The sequence below is a fragment of the Oncorhynchus clarkii genome, chromosome 7 (genome assembly GCF_045791955.1).
Source record: "Oncorhynchus clarkii lewisi isolate Uvic-CL-2024 chromosome 7, UVic_Ocla_1.0, whole genome shotgun sequence".
In the NCBI taxonomy this organism is placed as follows: domain Eukaryota; kingdom Metazoa; phylum Chordata; class Actinopteri; order Salmoniformes; family Salmonidae; genus Oncorhynchus; species Oncorhynchus clarkii.
The window spans coordinates 56,871,050-56,884,706 of NC_092153.1; the positions used below are offsets into that span (position 1 = coordinate 56,871,050).

At 44.2% G+C, this 13,657-nt stretch overlaps 1 protein-coding gene across 2 annotated transcripts; it reads right to left on the reverse strand.

Moving 5' to 3' along the window:
* Nucleotides 1-177: 177 nt before the first annotated feature.
* LOC139413522 (myosin light polypeptide 6) lies at nucleotides 178-11,028 on the reverse strand. 2 transcript variants are annotated; one of them, XM_071161015.1, is made up of 7 exons: nucleotides 10,936-11,018; nucleotides 10,656-10,683; nucleotides 9,092-9,235; nucleotides 3,065-3,238; nucleotides 2,449-2,526; nucleotides 2,086-2,121; nucleotides 178-673 (listed from the first exon to the last, which is right to left on the reverse strand). In XM_071161015.1, exons 1-6 carry the CDS (start codon nucleotides 10,936-10,938, stop codon nucleotides 2,093-2,095), a joined length of 456 nt encoding a protein of 151 aa, XP_071017116.1. In that variant the 5' UTR covers nucleotides 10,939-11,018; the 3' UTR covers nucleotides 178-673; nucleotides 2,086-2,092. The 2 variants fall into 2 exon arrangements, with proteins under 2 accessions (XP_071017116.1, XP_071017115.1); XM_071161014.1 differs by lacking the exon at nucleotides 2,086-2,121 and having other exon boundaries at nucleotides 10,936-11,028.
* Nucleotides 11,029-13,657: the final 2,629 nt, after the last annotated feature.

Sequence of the window (13,657 nt, forward strand, 5' to 3'; positions counted from 1 at the left end):
GCCAGAATGTCTAGGTATCTGGACCATCCCAGACATAACCAGAATGGCTTAAAATGGTCTAGTAAGTAAAGTATCCATTTTTATATTACTGTAATGGTATTCCAGACATCTGTTAAACTAAATGAAGCATGGTTCCTCATAACACCTCCACAATTGTGTTAAAAAGATTTAACACCGTTTGTTTTCAGAAACTGGGGATTTTTATTAAATATCATTTGATACCACATATACATGAGACAGTAAATCTACCATTCCATAATTGGCCCGGTAAAATCCACATTACAGCTGGTCTCAGCCAATGAACATGCATCTCCTCTGTATAAAAACACAGCTATTGGGCGACAGGGCTGACACAGGGGTTGAGTGACAAGGTGGGAGATGGGAACGTATGGAATAATGAAGGGAATGTTATTGCCGATTCTGTCAACGAGCCAGGCATGATAGCATGCACCTCTGTGGCTTGATGATATTTTGAAATGAAATGAAAAAAGGGTCTCTTCAACTCAAGACACAGAAAAGGCACTTCCGAAAGAAAATATCACAAAATGGAGGGCAAACAAGATTTGGATGGGGGTGAGACAGACATTACATATAATAGAAAAAACATTTGGGAATAAAATTAACCGGTTGTGTTCTTGAAATCTTCAACCACTCATCACCATCCGGACGAGTTCTGAGGGAGAAAAAACAAACATCAGCATGCTTAGTAATCGATGTGAGAAGAAAAGCCTAGAGCAAACTCCACCTCCAGCCAGCAGTGTTCTCCCTATCAACTATAGATTTAGAGGGCCGTATTGTCTATAGGAATTTATACTGACTCATTACTGTGACTCTTGGTTCGAGATGGATTGGCTTGTATAGCCTAGAATCAATTATGGGGGGTATATTCCATCCAAAATATACATTTTGACAAACACTCAGACGTCACAGCCCAGACATCACATTGAGACAAATTCAATTCATCAGAGAGGTAAGTCCACTTAGTGACTTGCTCCCACATGGTTCTCTATGTGTTTATCCCCAACATGAGACAGCTTTCTGCTGGAGCTGCAGCCTGATCCACAGACTCCACATGTCAGTCAGAAGAGAATCTGCATTAAAGAGGAGAACATTAGAGGCAGGAGCGAGGGATTAGAGGGAGAAACCATAGAGCAACTCAGAAGATCCATCTCCTAGCGAGCCAGAACAGCCAAGGGTTTGCTCAGCCAGGCCTCAGAACCTGGAATGTGTTAGGATTAGCAACCACCCCCTTTATTTGGGCTGTTCTAACAGAGGAAAAAGGAGGAGCGAGGGATCTGTCAGAAAGGGGGAAGAAAACTAGCACACCTACAGTACCAGCTTCCATGGGGAGAGGGGATGGAGGGAAGAGATGTCACCAGCCAAGGAAATGCAATTCTCTATTAGTAGGAAGTGACTAAAGACAACAATAGTTGAACCGTTAAAGCTTTATTTTACAGCACTTCATTTGTGTTTACACCCCCAAACACACCCTTATGCATTCAGAGTTGAGGAGTCACACCTCTAGTCTAACAGACCCCCCCATCTGTGTCCTGCCCTCATCAGGTTGGAGAGTCAGTGTCCATGGGGGTCACTCAGGAGCCACATGCAGAGAGGCTACATGCAGACTACAGCCAGATGAGGGGGAAGGGCAGGAGAGGGAGAAGTGCTCTGCAGGAGAGAAAGTTAAATAAAAGAACAGATCAAACCATAAATTCAAACCAGACTCCACCACAGGAATCCAGGAGCCTCTGACAACACCATCACGGCACAGAGAGATGTCCTACTCTACATACGCCATCAGTATCATAGCCTTTACTATGCATCTCATAGGACGCAATCTTTCGAATTAGTGTGTTTGAGCAAGAACCCCACACTCAACCAGAAACAAGAGTAAGCTGCTTGTTAACTACTTGCTTAAATATATATCTGATCTCAGTAGCTAGGAGTAGGAGCATTCTGTGCAGTGATGGTTAAAGAGAGGGCCCCCCCTCACCGCTACACACATCTCCCAGTGCAGGTGAGAGCCCACTGCTGGGGTAGGTGCTGACCGAGGGGGGGGGGGGGATTTCGGGGGTCTGCTCATACCCGCTGCTCAGCCAGACATGATGTGGCGGACAAAGACTGTGGGAGAGGAACAGGGAGGTCAGTGAAGGGGGGGTGAAACCCCACACTCATCTGAAATCAAATGCGCACAACCTCCACCCAGCCAGACACAATCCTTATTAATAACCACAAATCACAGGAATTTGTGTTTACATGATACATGAGTACATACCAGTCAAGACAATTGCCATTTTATTTGGTTAGAATTCACATCTTATCCACATGTTTCTTCCATTATTCCAACACTGAAATTGTCAATCCTAAAGCATTGTGATATATTCTACAGTACAAGTCCAGTGTTCTCCCTTCACACCCATATACATCCAGTTCACCACGCTGCTTTACCTTCGTAATTGATGCAGCCGTTGGCGTCTTCGTGTCCCGCTAAGAGAGTCTCCACCTCCTCTTCTGTCATTTTCTCACCTGCAACAAAAAAATGAAACACTTACATTCTCATAACAGACAAGACACGATAGGAAGGGAATCCCATCTTTCCTATACCTAACACCGGTGCAATTCTAAAAAAAAAGATAAACCCCACTACCAAGCAGACATTCCCAGAGGCATACTGATACATTTAAGTGAGACCATCAAAACCATGTCTTATGTGTTGCTCAATCCTCTTACAAGACAGATGTTCCGGATGCAAAGAGGTAAACTATCAGGACCATGCAGTTCAAGCTTTTCTCTGGGTCCAAATTAAAATTCAGGTAAAACCGTCAAGAGCACAATGCCAATGATTTATGTCGCCGACATTGTCACAAGGCAGGTTTCAGTACTGTTTGTCTGGAATGTTAAGCTGAAGTAGAGCTCTCAAGCACAAGAAAGAAATTATTGGCTAATATACTGTAATATTAACCATGGACTAATACAATAAATAAACAGTGACTGCAGTTGGATGAAAATGAACTCTTCATGAGGAGAGATGTAAACATATTCATCGAGGGTTGTGAGGCATTACCAAGTGTTGTGAGGACATGGCGCAGCTCAGCGCCCATCACTGTGCCATTGCCCTCCTTGTCGAAGACGCGCAGACCCTCCACAAAATCCTCAAAGGAGCCCTGGTCCTTGTTCTTAGCGATGGCCTGGAGCATGGGCAGGAACTGCTCAAAGTCTAGCATCTTGTGGTTCATCTCTGGGGAAGGACGAAAACATAATTTTTTAAACACTTAAAACACTCTCTGCTAGAAACTCACTAGCTGTTACTTTGCTAGAAGACAGAATAACATACGGAACAAAAATATAAAGTGCGACATACAATGAATGACTTAAGATTTTACTGAGTTACAGTTAAGGAAATCTGTCAATTGAAATAAATTCATTCATCTATGGATTTCACATGACTGGGAATACAGATATGTATCGTTGGTCACAGATGCCTTAAATGTTTTTAAAGGGGCGTGGATCAGAAAGCCAGTCAGTAGCTGGTGTTACCACCATTTGCCTCATGCAACATCTCCTTCGCATAGAGTTGATCGGGCTGCTGATTGTGGCCTGTGGTTGTCCCATTCCACTTCAATGGCAATGTGAAGTTGCTGGATATCATACACATTGATCCAGAGCATCCCAAACATGCTCAACCGGTGACATGTCTGGTAAGTATGCAGGCCATGGAACTGGGAAATGTTCAGCTTCCAGGAATTGTGTACAGACCCTTGTGACATGGGGCCGAGATTTATCATGCTGAAACATGAGGTGATTGTCGTGCCATTCATCCACCACAACGCTACTCAGAATCTCTTCACGGTATCTGTGATTTCAAGTTGCCATCAATAAGATGCAATTGTGTTCATTGTCCGTAGCTTATGATTGCCCATACCATAACCCCACCATGGGGCACTGTTCACAACGTTGATATCAGTAAACCGCACACCCATGCAACACCATACATGTGGTCTGAGGGTGAGAGAACGGTTTAATTTACTGCCGAAATCTGTCAGACGAAGAAACATTCAATTCTCTGGTGGACAATCCTGCAGTCAGAATGCTAATCACACTCAACTTGAAACTTCCATGACATCTCAATGTGACAAAACTGCACATTTTAGAGTGGCCTTTCGTCCCCAGCACAAGGTGCACCTGTGTAATGAGCGTCCTGTTTAAACAGCTTCTTGATCATCTATCCAGCTGACAGGTGTGGCATATCTTGGCAAAGGAAAAACTCACCAACAGATGTAAACAAATGTGTGCACAACATGAGAAAAGCTTTTTGTGCATTTGGAACATTTTATTTCAGCTCATGAAACCAACATTTTTTGTTCAGTGTATACAAAATACCTGCTCCATTTAAAACTAGACCTGCATACTGAGTGTAAACTCAACATGGCATGAAATGTATTTTACTCCCAAGAGTCAATTGACAAAAAAAAAAAATTTTTTTTAGCTAAAGATATTTGTTGTTGTTGCATTGGACAAATCAATTCATGTCGCACTCCTGCATCTGCAGTGAAAGGTGGCAGAGCTAGAGCGGTGTTAGACCATGAGACATCCCGGAAATCAGTCTTCGTGAACATCTGTAGCGTCTGACCAGTTTGGCCTACAAACTATTATGACCACTATGGAAAGAGGAGACTCAAACATGGTTTTCCTCTATAGCACCCATAGGTGTCACAGGATTCCACTGAAGGAAAGCAGTACAGGTTTAGAAAAACTAAGGTAGTTATGTGCCTACCTCAATGGGGTTATGTAAGAAAAATATATACACACACACACACACACGTTGACACACCGAACACCTTATTTTTTTTTTTTACATTGTCGAATAATAGTGAAGACATCAAAACTATGAAACATATGGAGTCACGTAGTAACCCAAAATGGTTCTCAACAAATCAAAATATATTTTAGATTCTTCAAAGTAGCCACCCTTTGCCTTGATGATAGCATTGCACTCTTGGCATTCTCTCAACCAGCTGAAGTAGTCACCTGGAATGCTTTTTCAACAGTCTAGGAGTTCCCACATATGCTGAGCACTTGTTAGCTGCTTTCCTTCACTCCGCAGTCCAACTCATCACAATTGGGTTGAGGCCGGGTGATTGTGGAAGCCAGGTCATCTGATGCAGCACTCCATCACCCCCCTTTGTCAAATAGCCCTTACACAGCCTCGAGGTGCGTTTTGGGTCATTGTCCTGTTGAAAACTAATTATAGTGGGACTAAGTGCAAATCAGATGGGATGGCGTATCGCTGCATAATGCTGTGGTAGCCATGCTGGTTAAGCATGCCTTGAATTCTAAATAAAATCAGACAGCACTCCCCAGCAAAGCACCCCCACACCACCTCCATGCTACACAATGGGAACCACACATGCAGAGATCATCCGTTCACCTACTCTGCGTCTCAAAGACGCGGCAGTTGCAACCAAATACCTCAATTGAAATCAGACCAAAGGACAGATTTCCACAGATCTAATGTCCATTGCTTGTGTTTCTTGGCCCAAGCAAGTCTCTTATTATTGGTGTCCTTTAGTAGTGCTTTCTCTGCAGCCATTCGACCACAGAGGCCTGATTCACGCAGTCTCCTCTGAACAGTTGATGTTGAGGTGTATGTTACTGGACTTTAGCATTTATTTGGGCTGCAATTTGTGAGGCTGGTAAATCTAACGAACTTATCCCCTGCAGCAGAGGCAACTCTGAGTTTCCATTCCTGTGGCCAGTTTCATCCTAGCGCATTATGGTTTTTGCAACTGCACTTGAAGAAACTTTCAAAGTTCTTGACATTATCTGGATTGACTGACCTTCATCTCTTTAATAACAGACTGTAGTTTCTCTGCTTATTTGAGCTGTTCTTGCCCTATGGACTTGGTATTTTACCAAATAAGGCTCTCTTCTGTATACCCCCCTACCTTGTCACGACTGATTGGCTCAAACACATTAAAGAAATTCCACAAATTAAGGCAGACCTGTTAATTGAAATGCATTCCAGGTGACTACCTCAAAGCTGGTTGAGAGAATGCCAAGCATGTGCAAAGCTATAGTCAAGGCAAAGGGTGGTTACTTCAAAGAAATTAAAATATATTTTGATTTGTTTAACACTTTTGGTTACTACATGATTCCATACGTGTTATTTCATATTTGATGTATTTACTACACTGCTCAAAAAAATAAAGGGAACACTTAAACACAATGTAACTCCAAGTCAATCAAACTGTCCACATAAGAAGCAACACTGCCTGACAATACATTTCACATGCTGTTGTGCAAATGTAATAAACAGGTGGAAATTATAGGCAATTAGCAAGACACCCCCAATAAAGGAGTGGTTCTGCAGGTGGTGACCACAGACCACTTCTCAGTTCCTATGCTTCCTGGCTGATGTTTGTCACTTTTGAATGCTGGCGGTGCTTTCACTCTAGTGGTAGCATGAGACGGAGTCTACAACCCACACAAGTGGCTCAGGTGGTGCAGCTCATCCAGGATGGCACATCAATGCAAGCTGTGGCAAGAAGGTTTGCTGTGTCTGTCAGCGTAGTGTCCAGAGCATGGAGGCGCTACCAGGAGACAGGCCAGTACATCAGGAGACGTGGAGGAGGCCGTAGGAGGGCAACAACCCAGCAGCAGGACCACTACCTCCGCCTTTGTGCAAGGAGGAGCACTGCCAGAGCCCTGCAAAATGACCTCCAGCTGGCCACAAATGTGCATGTGTCTGCTCAAATGGTCAGAAACAGACTCCATGAGGGTGGTATGAGGGCCTGACGTCCACAGGTGGGGGTTGTGCTTACAGCCCAACACCGTGCAGGACGTTTGGCATTTGCCAGAGAACCCCAAGATTGGCAAATTTGCCACTGGCGCCCTGTGCTCTTCACAGATGAAAGCAGGTTCACACTGACCACATGTGACAGACGTGACAGAGTCTGGAGACAACGTTCTGCTGCCTGCAACATCCTCCAGCATGACCGGTTTGGCGGTGGGTCAGTCATGGTGTGGGGTGGCATTTCTTTGGGGGGCCGCACAGCCCTCCATGTACTCGCCAGAGGTAGCCTGATTGCCATTAGGTACCGAGATGAGATCCTCAGACCCCTTGTGAGACCATATGCTGGTGCGGTTGACCCTGGGTTCCTCCTAATGCAAGACAATGCTAGACCTCATGTAGCTGGAGTGTGTCAGCAGTTCCTGCAAGAGGAAGGCATTGATGCTATGGACTGGCCCGCACGTTCCCCAGAACTGAATCCAATTGAGCACATCTGGGACATCATGTCTCGCTCCATCCACCAACGCCACGTTGCACCACAGACTGTTCAGGAGTTGGCGGATGCTTTAGTCCAGGTCTGGGAGATCCCTCAGGAGACCATCCGCCACTTCAACAGGAGCATGCCCAGGCGTTGTAGCGAGGTCATACAGGCACGTGGAGGCCACACACACTACTGAGCCTCATTTTGACTTGTTTTAAGGACATTACGTCAAAGTTGGATCAGCATGTAGCGTGGTTTTCCACTTTGAGTGCGACTCCAAATCCAGACCGCCATGGGTTGATAAATTTGATTTCCATTGATAATTTGTGTGATTTTGTTGTCAGCACAATCAACTATGTAAAGAAAAAAGTATTTAATAAGAATATTTCATTCATTGAGATCTAGGATGTGTTATTTTAGTGTTCCCTTTATTTTTTTGAGCAGTTTATAATTCTAGAATGTAGTAAAAATAAAGAAAAACCCTGGTATGAGTAGGTGTCCAAACACTTCACTGGTATTGTATTTATTTGGGGATACCTAAAGGGGTCCTGAAATACAAAAATCAAATCGCAAAATGATCCATAGTATGACCATCTTAACACAATTCCATACGTCAACTTAGCACCTCCCCCCCAACGTCATAGAAGACGTAAACCAAAAGAGATATTTGATACGCATTCCTAAATACATAAAATACTGTACTCACGCCCATTATGTGTAGCCTTACAAATTCAAAGTACGTGCTGCTCTTACACATTTAGCAAAAAATAGAATATTTACAAATCTTATCAATTCCAAGAAGAATGCTTGTGTTTCTCTTTAAGTTGATTATCAGCTTTACATTATCAGATCTTGTTGACATGAGCTGAGTATCTGAGATGCATGTGTTCTGTTTAACACATGTAAGAACAGAGATTGTTTGGAGAGTGAACCCTGTGCAAGAAGAACAATTTCCCTAATAATCCTGTTTACATAGACACATCTGAAATCAGACCTGATGGCACTAAATATTCAGAAAACCAGCCATCAAAATAAACATTCTACAGTGAACATGTTATTTTGGGGGAGCATATTTGATTCTGAGTTCAGACATAAAATTCAGTTGTTTACGAACACATTTCACTTGCGCTAAAGAGGGAGACTCAGTCGGCTGGTGCTAGCAAATGCGCAGAGGAAATACACAGCTGGAACACCGATTAAGATGTTTACATGTCCTAATAATTTGAAAGATTGCTCAGAAACAGGTGTTTCAATCAGCGTATGCTTACTTTGATTTTGATCTTATGCCAAATAAGATATGCAGAGTAAAGTATTTATGACTATTACATAATCTGCCTAGGGCTATAATCAGTTTAATATCAAAATATTAGTGCGCATGCAAACATTCAATGCCTCAGTTCCTTGACTGATAAGGGACAGGCAGCACAAGCACAACAGAAACAGTTTCACTAGTAACACCCTCTTGATAGGTTAGGACAATGCCTCTGTGGTACTTGACAATTGCAGATTATAAACAAAATTCACTCCATAGGATAGTTGTCATACCCAGAAGAACATTGTTTCAGTTATATCCTTGGATGCTTAATCACAGTTGACACCTTACAAATAACTCAAACTGATTTGGTGAAGTTGACAGCAAACAGTAAACAGGCCCAAAATTGAAAGATTTGCCTAAATCAAACGGAACACAATAAAGCTACTCTATGCCTGAATAAAATCATATTCATTTGTTTACTGAAGCATGTAGTACTTCTATAGGTTTGATCCAGCCAGTGGATACTAATGTCAATGTTCAGTAAACATCTAGAAGCATGGCTGACCTTCTGACTTGGGGTTGCCCAGGACCTTGAGGACCTCAGCGTTGACAGGGTTCTGGCCAAGGGCCCGCATGACATCACCACACTGGCTGTAACTGATCTTCCCATCGCCTGTCCTGTCAAACAGCAGGAAGGCCTCCTTGAACTCTGACAGACAGGGAGAAGGGTGTTAAAAAAGCAGAGTTGGATTTAGAGTGTGAGGGTGGCTGTAAATGAAGAAACAGGTTGAAAATGGGAAAAAAGTCTGAATAATTTCTTAGAGTTATTACATAAGCTATTCAATTTGTTATCTACAATAAATGTGGCAGCCTCTAATGGAACACTTTCTGACATCTGGGTAATTTCCACGGGCCATTGTTATGGTGCTTACCTCCCATCGCTGGTATGCGGCGCATTCCGAGACCGCCCGTCTAAAACTACACAGCAGCCACTCATTTACCCATATATGGCATTGACAGCAAACCCTGGCCGAGTAATCTTTCAACCAGTCAAACGAGCAAATTAAATCGACCGGGGAACAAAACAGCCCATTGAGCAAGGGGAAAAGCCACATGCGATAGGTGAGTACAGTAACGCCATATCGGTGCATATATCATTGCTAAATGGATACATTATGCTTAGCTAACTTTATTTCAAAGTGTATGTTTGAGGTTTAGTTGGGCCACGCCTTCAACACGTAGAACTCAGTGGTTGAGTCATTTCCCTTTGCCATCTATACAATGTCTGAGTCAACAGCGGTATCGGACTGAGAACAAATTACAATAGTGTCTTGACTGCCTCTATAATATATAGACATATTTTAAACAGTTCTGGCACACGTAGCTAGCTGAACTAGGCGAAATCACAACAAACGGAACAGATTAATACCAAAATTGGTGTTAAAAAAAGTTAACTCAAACGACAAAATGTTTCATCCAAGTATCTAGGCTTTTAAACACTAATAGCTAACTATGCCATGTTGGAATTGGCCCTTCCATTTCTGCATGCATCATTTATTGATTTATTTTTAAATCCGAACGCAGTGCAAAATTAGTTGGGCATCCATTCAACACAAAACCTTAATCTGTTTAGACAATTCAATCAAACCCGCTGTGGGGATCAAATAAAGGGATTAACCACATTATATGGGATTGACTGAGCCAATAGACAGACACCCGTGAATCAATATTTTAGTAACTGTTTCACTATTCGTTGCTGGTTGTTTGTCTGATGACAATTCCACCATTCATGCATGGTACGAAAACGTATGCACGCACAACTGTTAGTCACTCTGCATAAGAGCGTCTGCTGTGCTAATTGTCAAAAATGGAAACGTTTCCCAAGATGGTTAGCCCACACAAAACCTGGACCATCAACAAACTCACCATAGGCTCCAGTTTTAAATCAACTTGTCAGTAGGGAAACTGCTTCTCACAACAAGACAAACATGAGGACAGGAGAGAAGAAATACAGCTATTCCACATTCAAAGAATGACGACAGTGAAGCAAGGGATAGTCTAGTAGCTAACAATTTAGCTAGGTAGCTAACTGGCTAACCTTCAAATAGCTTTACTGTCACACCACTCACCGATGATCTGGTCTTCTGAGAAGTCAGACTGGTGGAGAAGCACGGCAAAGATGAAAACAGAGAACACATCCTTTAATATGATTATCGAAGATGAGGAAAACAAGTAACGTTAGCCAGCAAACATTGCCCAGCCATGTTTTGAAAATCCAGCAATGCAATATATTCGTTGGATCAGTTTACTGGCTTAGTCTACACGAATTTAAAATGACATTTTGCTAGGCTAACATTCTACACTTCACATACAAATATCTTTCAAACAGAACAGAGTAAAGGCATTTACCATTTCTGGGCTTGGTTGGAGTCCCGTCTGCGGTCGGAGGTCAGGCGAATGTGAACCGACAGGGGCGAACGTTGACAAGAAAACTATGCTCATGACGTCATCATTCCTAATTAATGCACTGCACAGGCCAATCACATCTCGCAGGCGTTGGCTCTTCGAATGATTTACCTTCATTCAGGAAGATAAGCGCAAAAAACGGTCCTAACATTAATTTATTGGAATCTTGACCATTCTTTAAAAGCGAATAAATGAATATCGGTGTATGTATGCTGTGCTGGGGGAAAAACATAAATAGTTTTTCCCAATTCCATTGAAGCTTTCATGTGGACGATTGCTATGAGCCATATGTATTACTGAACAAGTACGCCATCGTGTGGTATGAAAATGCAAACTGTAGCTAGAATCATGATCTTATGAGAAATTAGTGAGATAAGATCGTCATAAATGTACAGCAGACATGGTAATGAGCTTCAAATATATTTATTGCTGGGGGGATAAGGTGTTCCTAATGTTTGGTATACTCAGTGTATATTAGGCTTCACATACAGCCTTAAAACATGAGACACTGAAATTGCTTGAGTGCATTTGTCATGTACTGTCATGTTGTCTTGTCTCTGTCCTTTCCCTTCACCCTGTCTCCCTCTGCTGGTCGTGTTAGGTTACCTTTTCTCCCCCGCTTTCCCCCAGCTGTCCCTTGTCTCCTCTAACTACCCATTCACCCCGTTCCCCACCTGTTCCCTTTTTTCCCTCTGATTAGGTCCCTATATCTCTCTCTGTTTCTGCTCCTGTCCTTGTCGGATTCTTGTTTGTTTGTGTCATTCATGCCTGAACCAGACTGTCGTCATGTTTGCTGTAACCTTGTCCTGTCCTGTCGGAATCTGCCGGTCCATCTGAGCCTACCTATGTTTGGTAATTAAAGAAGCTCTGTTTAAGTTGATTCGCTTTTGGGTCCTCATTCACGCACCGTAACAGAAGAATCCGATCAAGAATGGACCCAGCGACTTCGGATCCTCTCCACTCAGCCGTCGAGATCCAGGGAGCGATGCTAGGCAGACACAAGCAGGAATTGTCTGCTGCTCGACATGCCGTTGAGACCCTGGCCACCCAAGTCTCCAACCTCACAGAACAGGTTCACCATCTCCGCCTCGATCCACCGGCCACTTCCAGGGCTTTCGAATCTCCGGAGCCCAGAATCAATAACCCGCCGTGTTACTCTGGGGAGCCCACTGAATGCCGCTCGTTCCTCACCCAGTGTGATATTGTGTTTTCTCTCCAGCCCAACACTTACTCCAGGAGCACTGCTCGTGTCGCCTACGTCATATCTCTCCTTATTGGACGGGCTCGTGAGTGGGGCACGGCAATCTGGGAGGCAAGGGCTGAGTGTACTAACCAGTATCAAGACTTTAAGGAGGAGATGATACGGGTTTTTTGATCGATCTGTTTTTGGGGAGGAGGCTTCCAGGGCCCTGTCTTCCCTATGTCAAGGCAATCGATCCATAACAGACTACTCTATTGAGTTTCGCACTCTTGCTGTCTCCAGTGGCTGGAACGAGCCGGCCTTGCTCGCTCGTCTTCTGGAGGGTTTCCGCGCAGAGGTAAAGGATGAGATTCTCTCCCGGGAGGTTCCTTCCAGCGTGGATTCCTTGATTGAACTCGCTATTCGCATTGAGCGACGGGTTGATCTTCGTCACCGAGCTCGTGGAAAGGAGCTCGCGCTCTCCGTCGCCTCCCTCTCCGCATCACTACCATCTTCCTCTGCCGGCTCGGGTGCTGAGTCCATGCAGCTGGGAGGTATCCGCATCTCGACTGAGGAGAGGGAACGGAGAATCACCAACCGCCTCTGTCTCTATTGCGGTTCCGCTGGTCATTTTGTCACTTCATGTCCAGTAAAAGGCCAGAGCTCGTCAGTAAGCGGAGGGCTACTGGTGAGCGCTACTACTCCTGTCTCTCCTTCAAGATCCTGCACTACCTTGTCGGTCCATCTACGCTGGACCGGTTCGTCAGCTTCCTGCAGTGCCTTAATAGACTCTGGGGCGGAGGGCTGTTTTATGGACGAGACCTGGGCTCGGGAACATGACATTCCTCTCAGACAGTTAAAGGAGCCCACGGCCTTGTTCGCCCTGGATGGTAGTCCTCTCCCCAGGATTCAGCGTGAGACGCTACCTTTAACCCTCACTGTTTCTGGTAATCATAGTGAAACCATTTCTTTTTTAATTTTTCGTTCACCTTTTACACCTGTTGTTTTGGGCCATCCCTGGCTAGTTTGTCATAATCCTTCCATTAATTGGTCTAGTAATTCTATCCTCTCCTGGAACGTCTCTTGTCATGTGAAATGTTTAATGTCTGCTATCCCTCCTGTTTCCTCTGTCTCTTCTTCACAGGAGGAGCCTGGTGATTTGACAGGGGTGCCGGAGGAATATCACGATCTGCGCACGGTGTTCAGTCGGTCCAGGGCCACCTCTCTTCCTCCACACCGGTCGTATGATTGTAGTATTGATCTCCTTCCGGGAACCACCCCCCCCCGGGGTAGACTATACTCTCTGTCGGCTCCCGAACGTAAGGCTCTCGAAGATTATTTGTCTGTAGCTCTTGACGCCGGTACCATAGTCCCCTCCTCCTCTCCCGCCGGAGCGGGGTTTTTTTTTGTCAAGAAGAAGGACGGGTCTCTGCGCCCCTGCATAGATTATCGAGGGCTGAATGACATAACAGTGAAGAATCGTTA

Coding starts and splice junctions, on each gene's coding strand:
- LOC139413522 (XM_071161014.1), bottom strand. CDS start 11,028: ATGAGCATAGTTTTCTTGTCAACGTTCGCCCCTGTCGGTTCACATTCG. Junction 10,684..10,935: donor TCCAACCAAGCCCAGAAATG/GTAAATGCCTTT, acceptor CTTCTCCACCAG/TCTGACTTCTCAGAAGACCA. Junction 9,236..10,655: donor CTCAGAAGACCAGATCATCG/GTGAGTGGTGTG, acceptor CCTGTCTGTCAG/AGTTCAAGGAGGCCTTCCTG.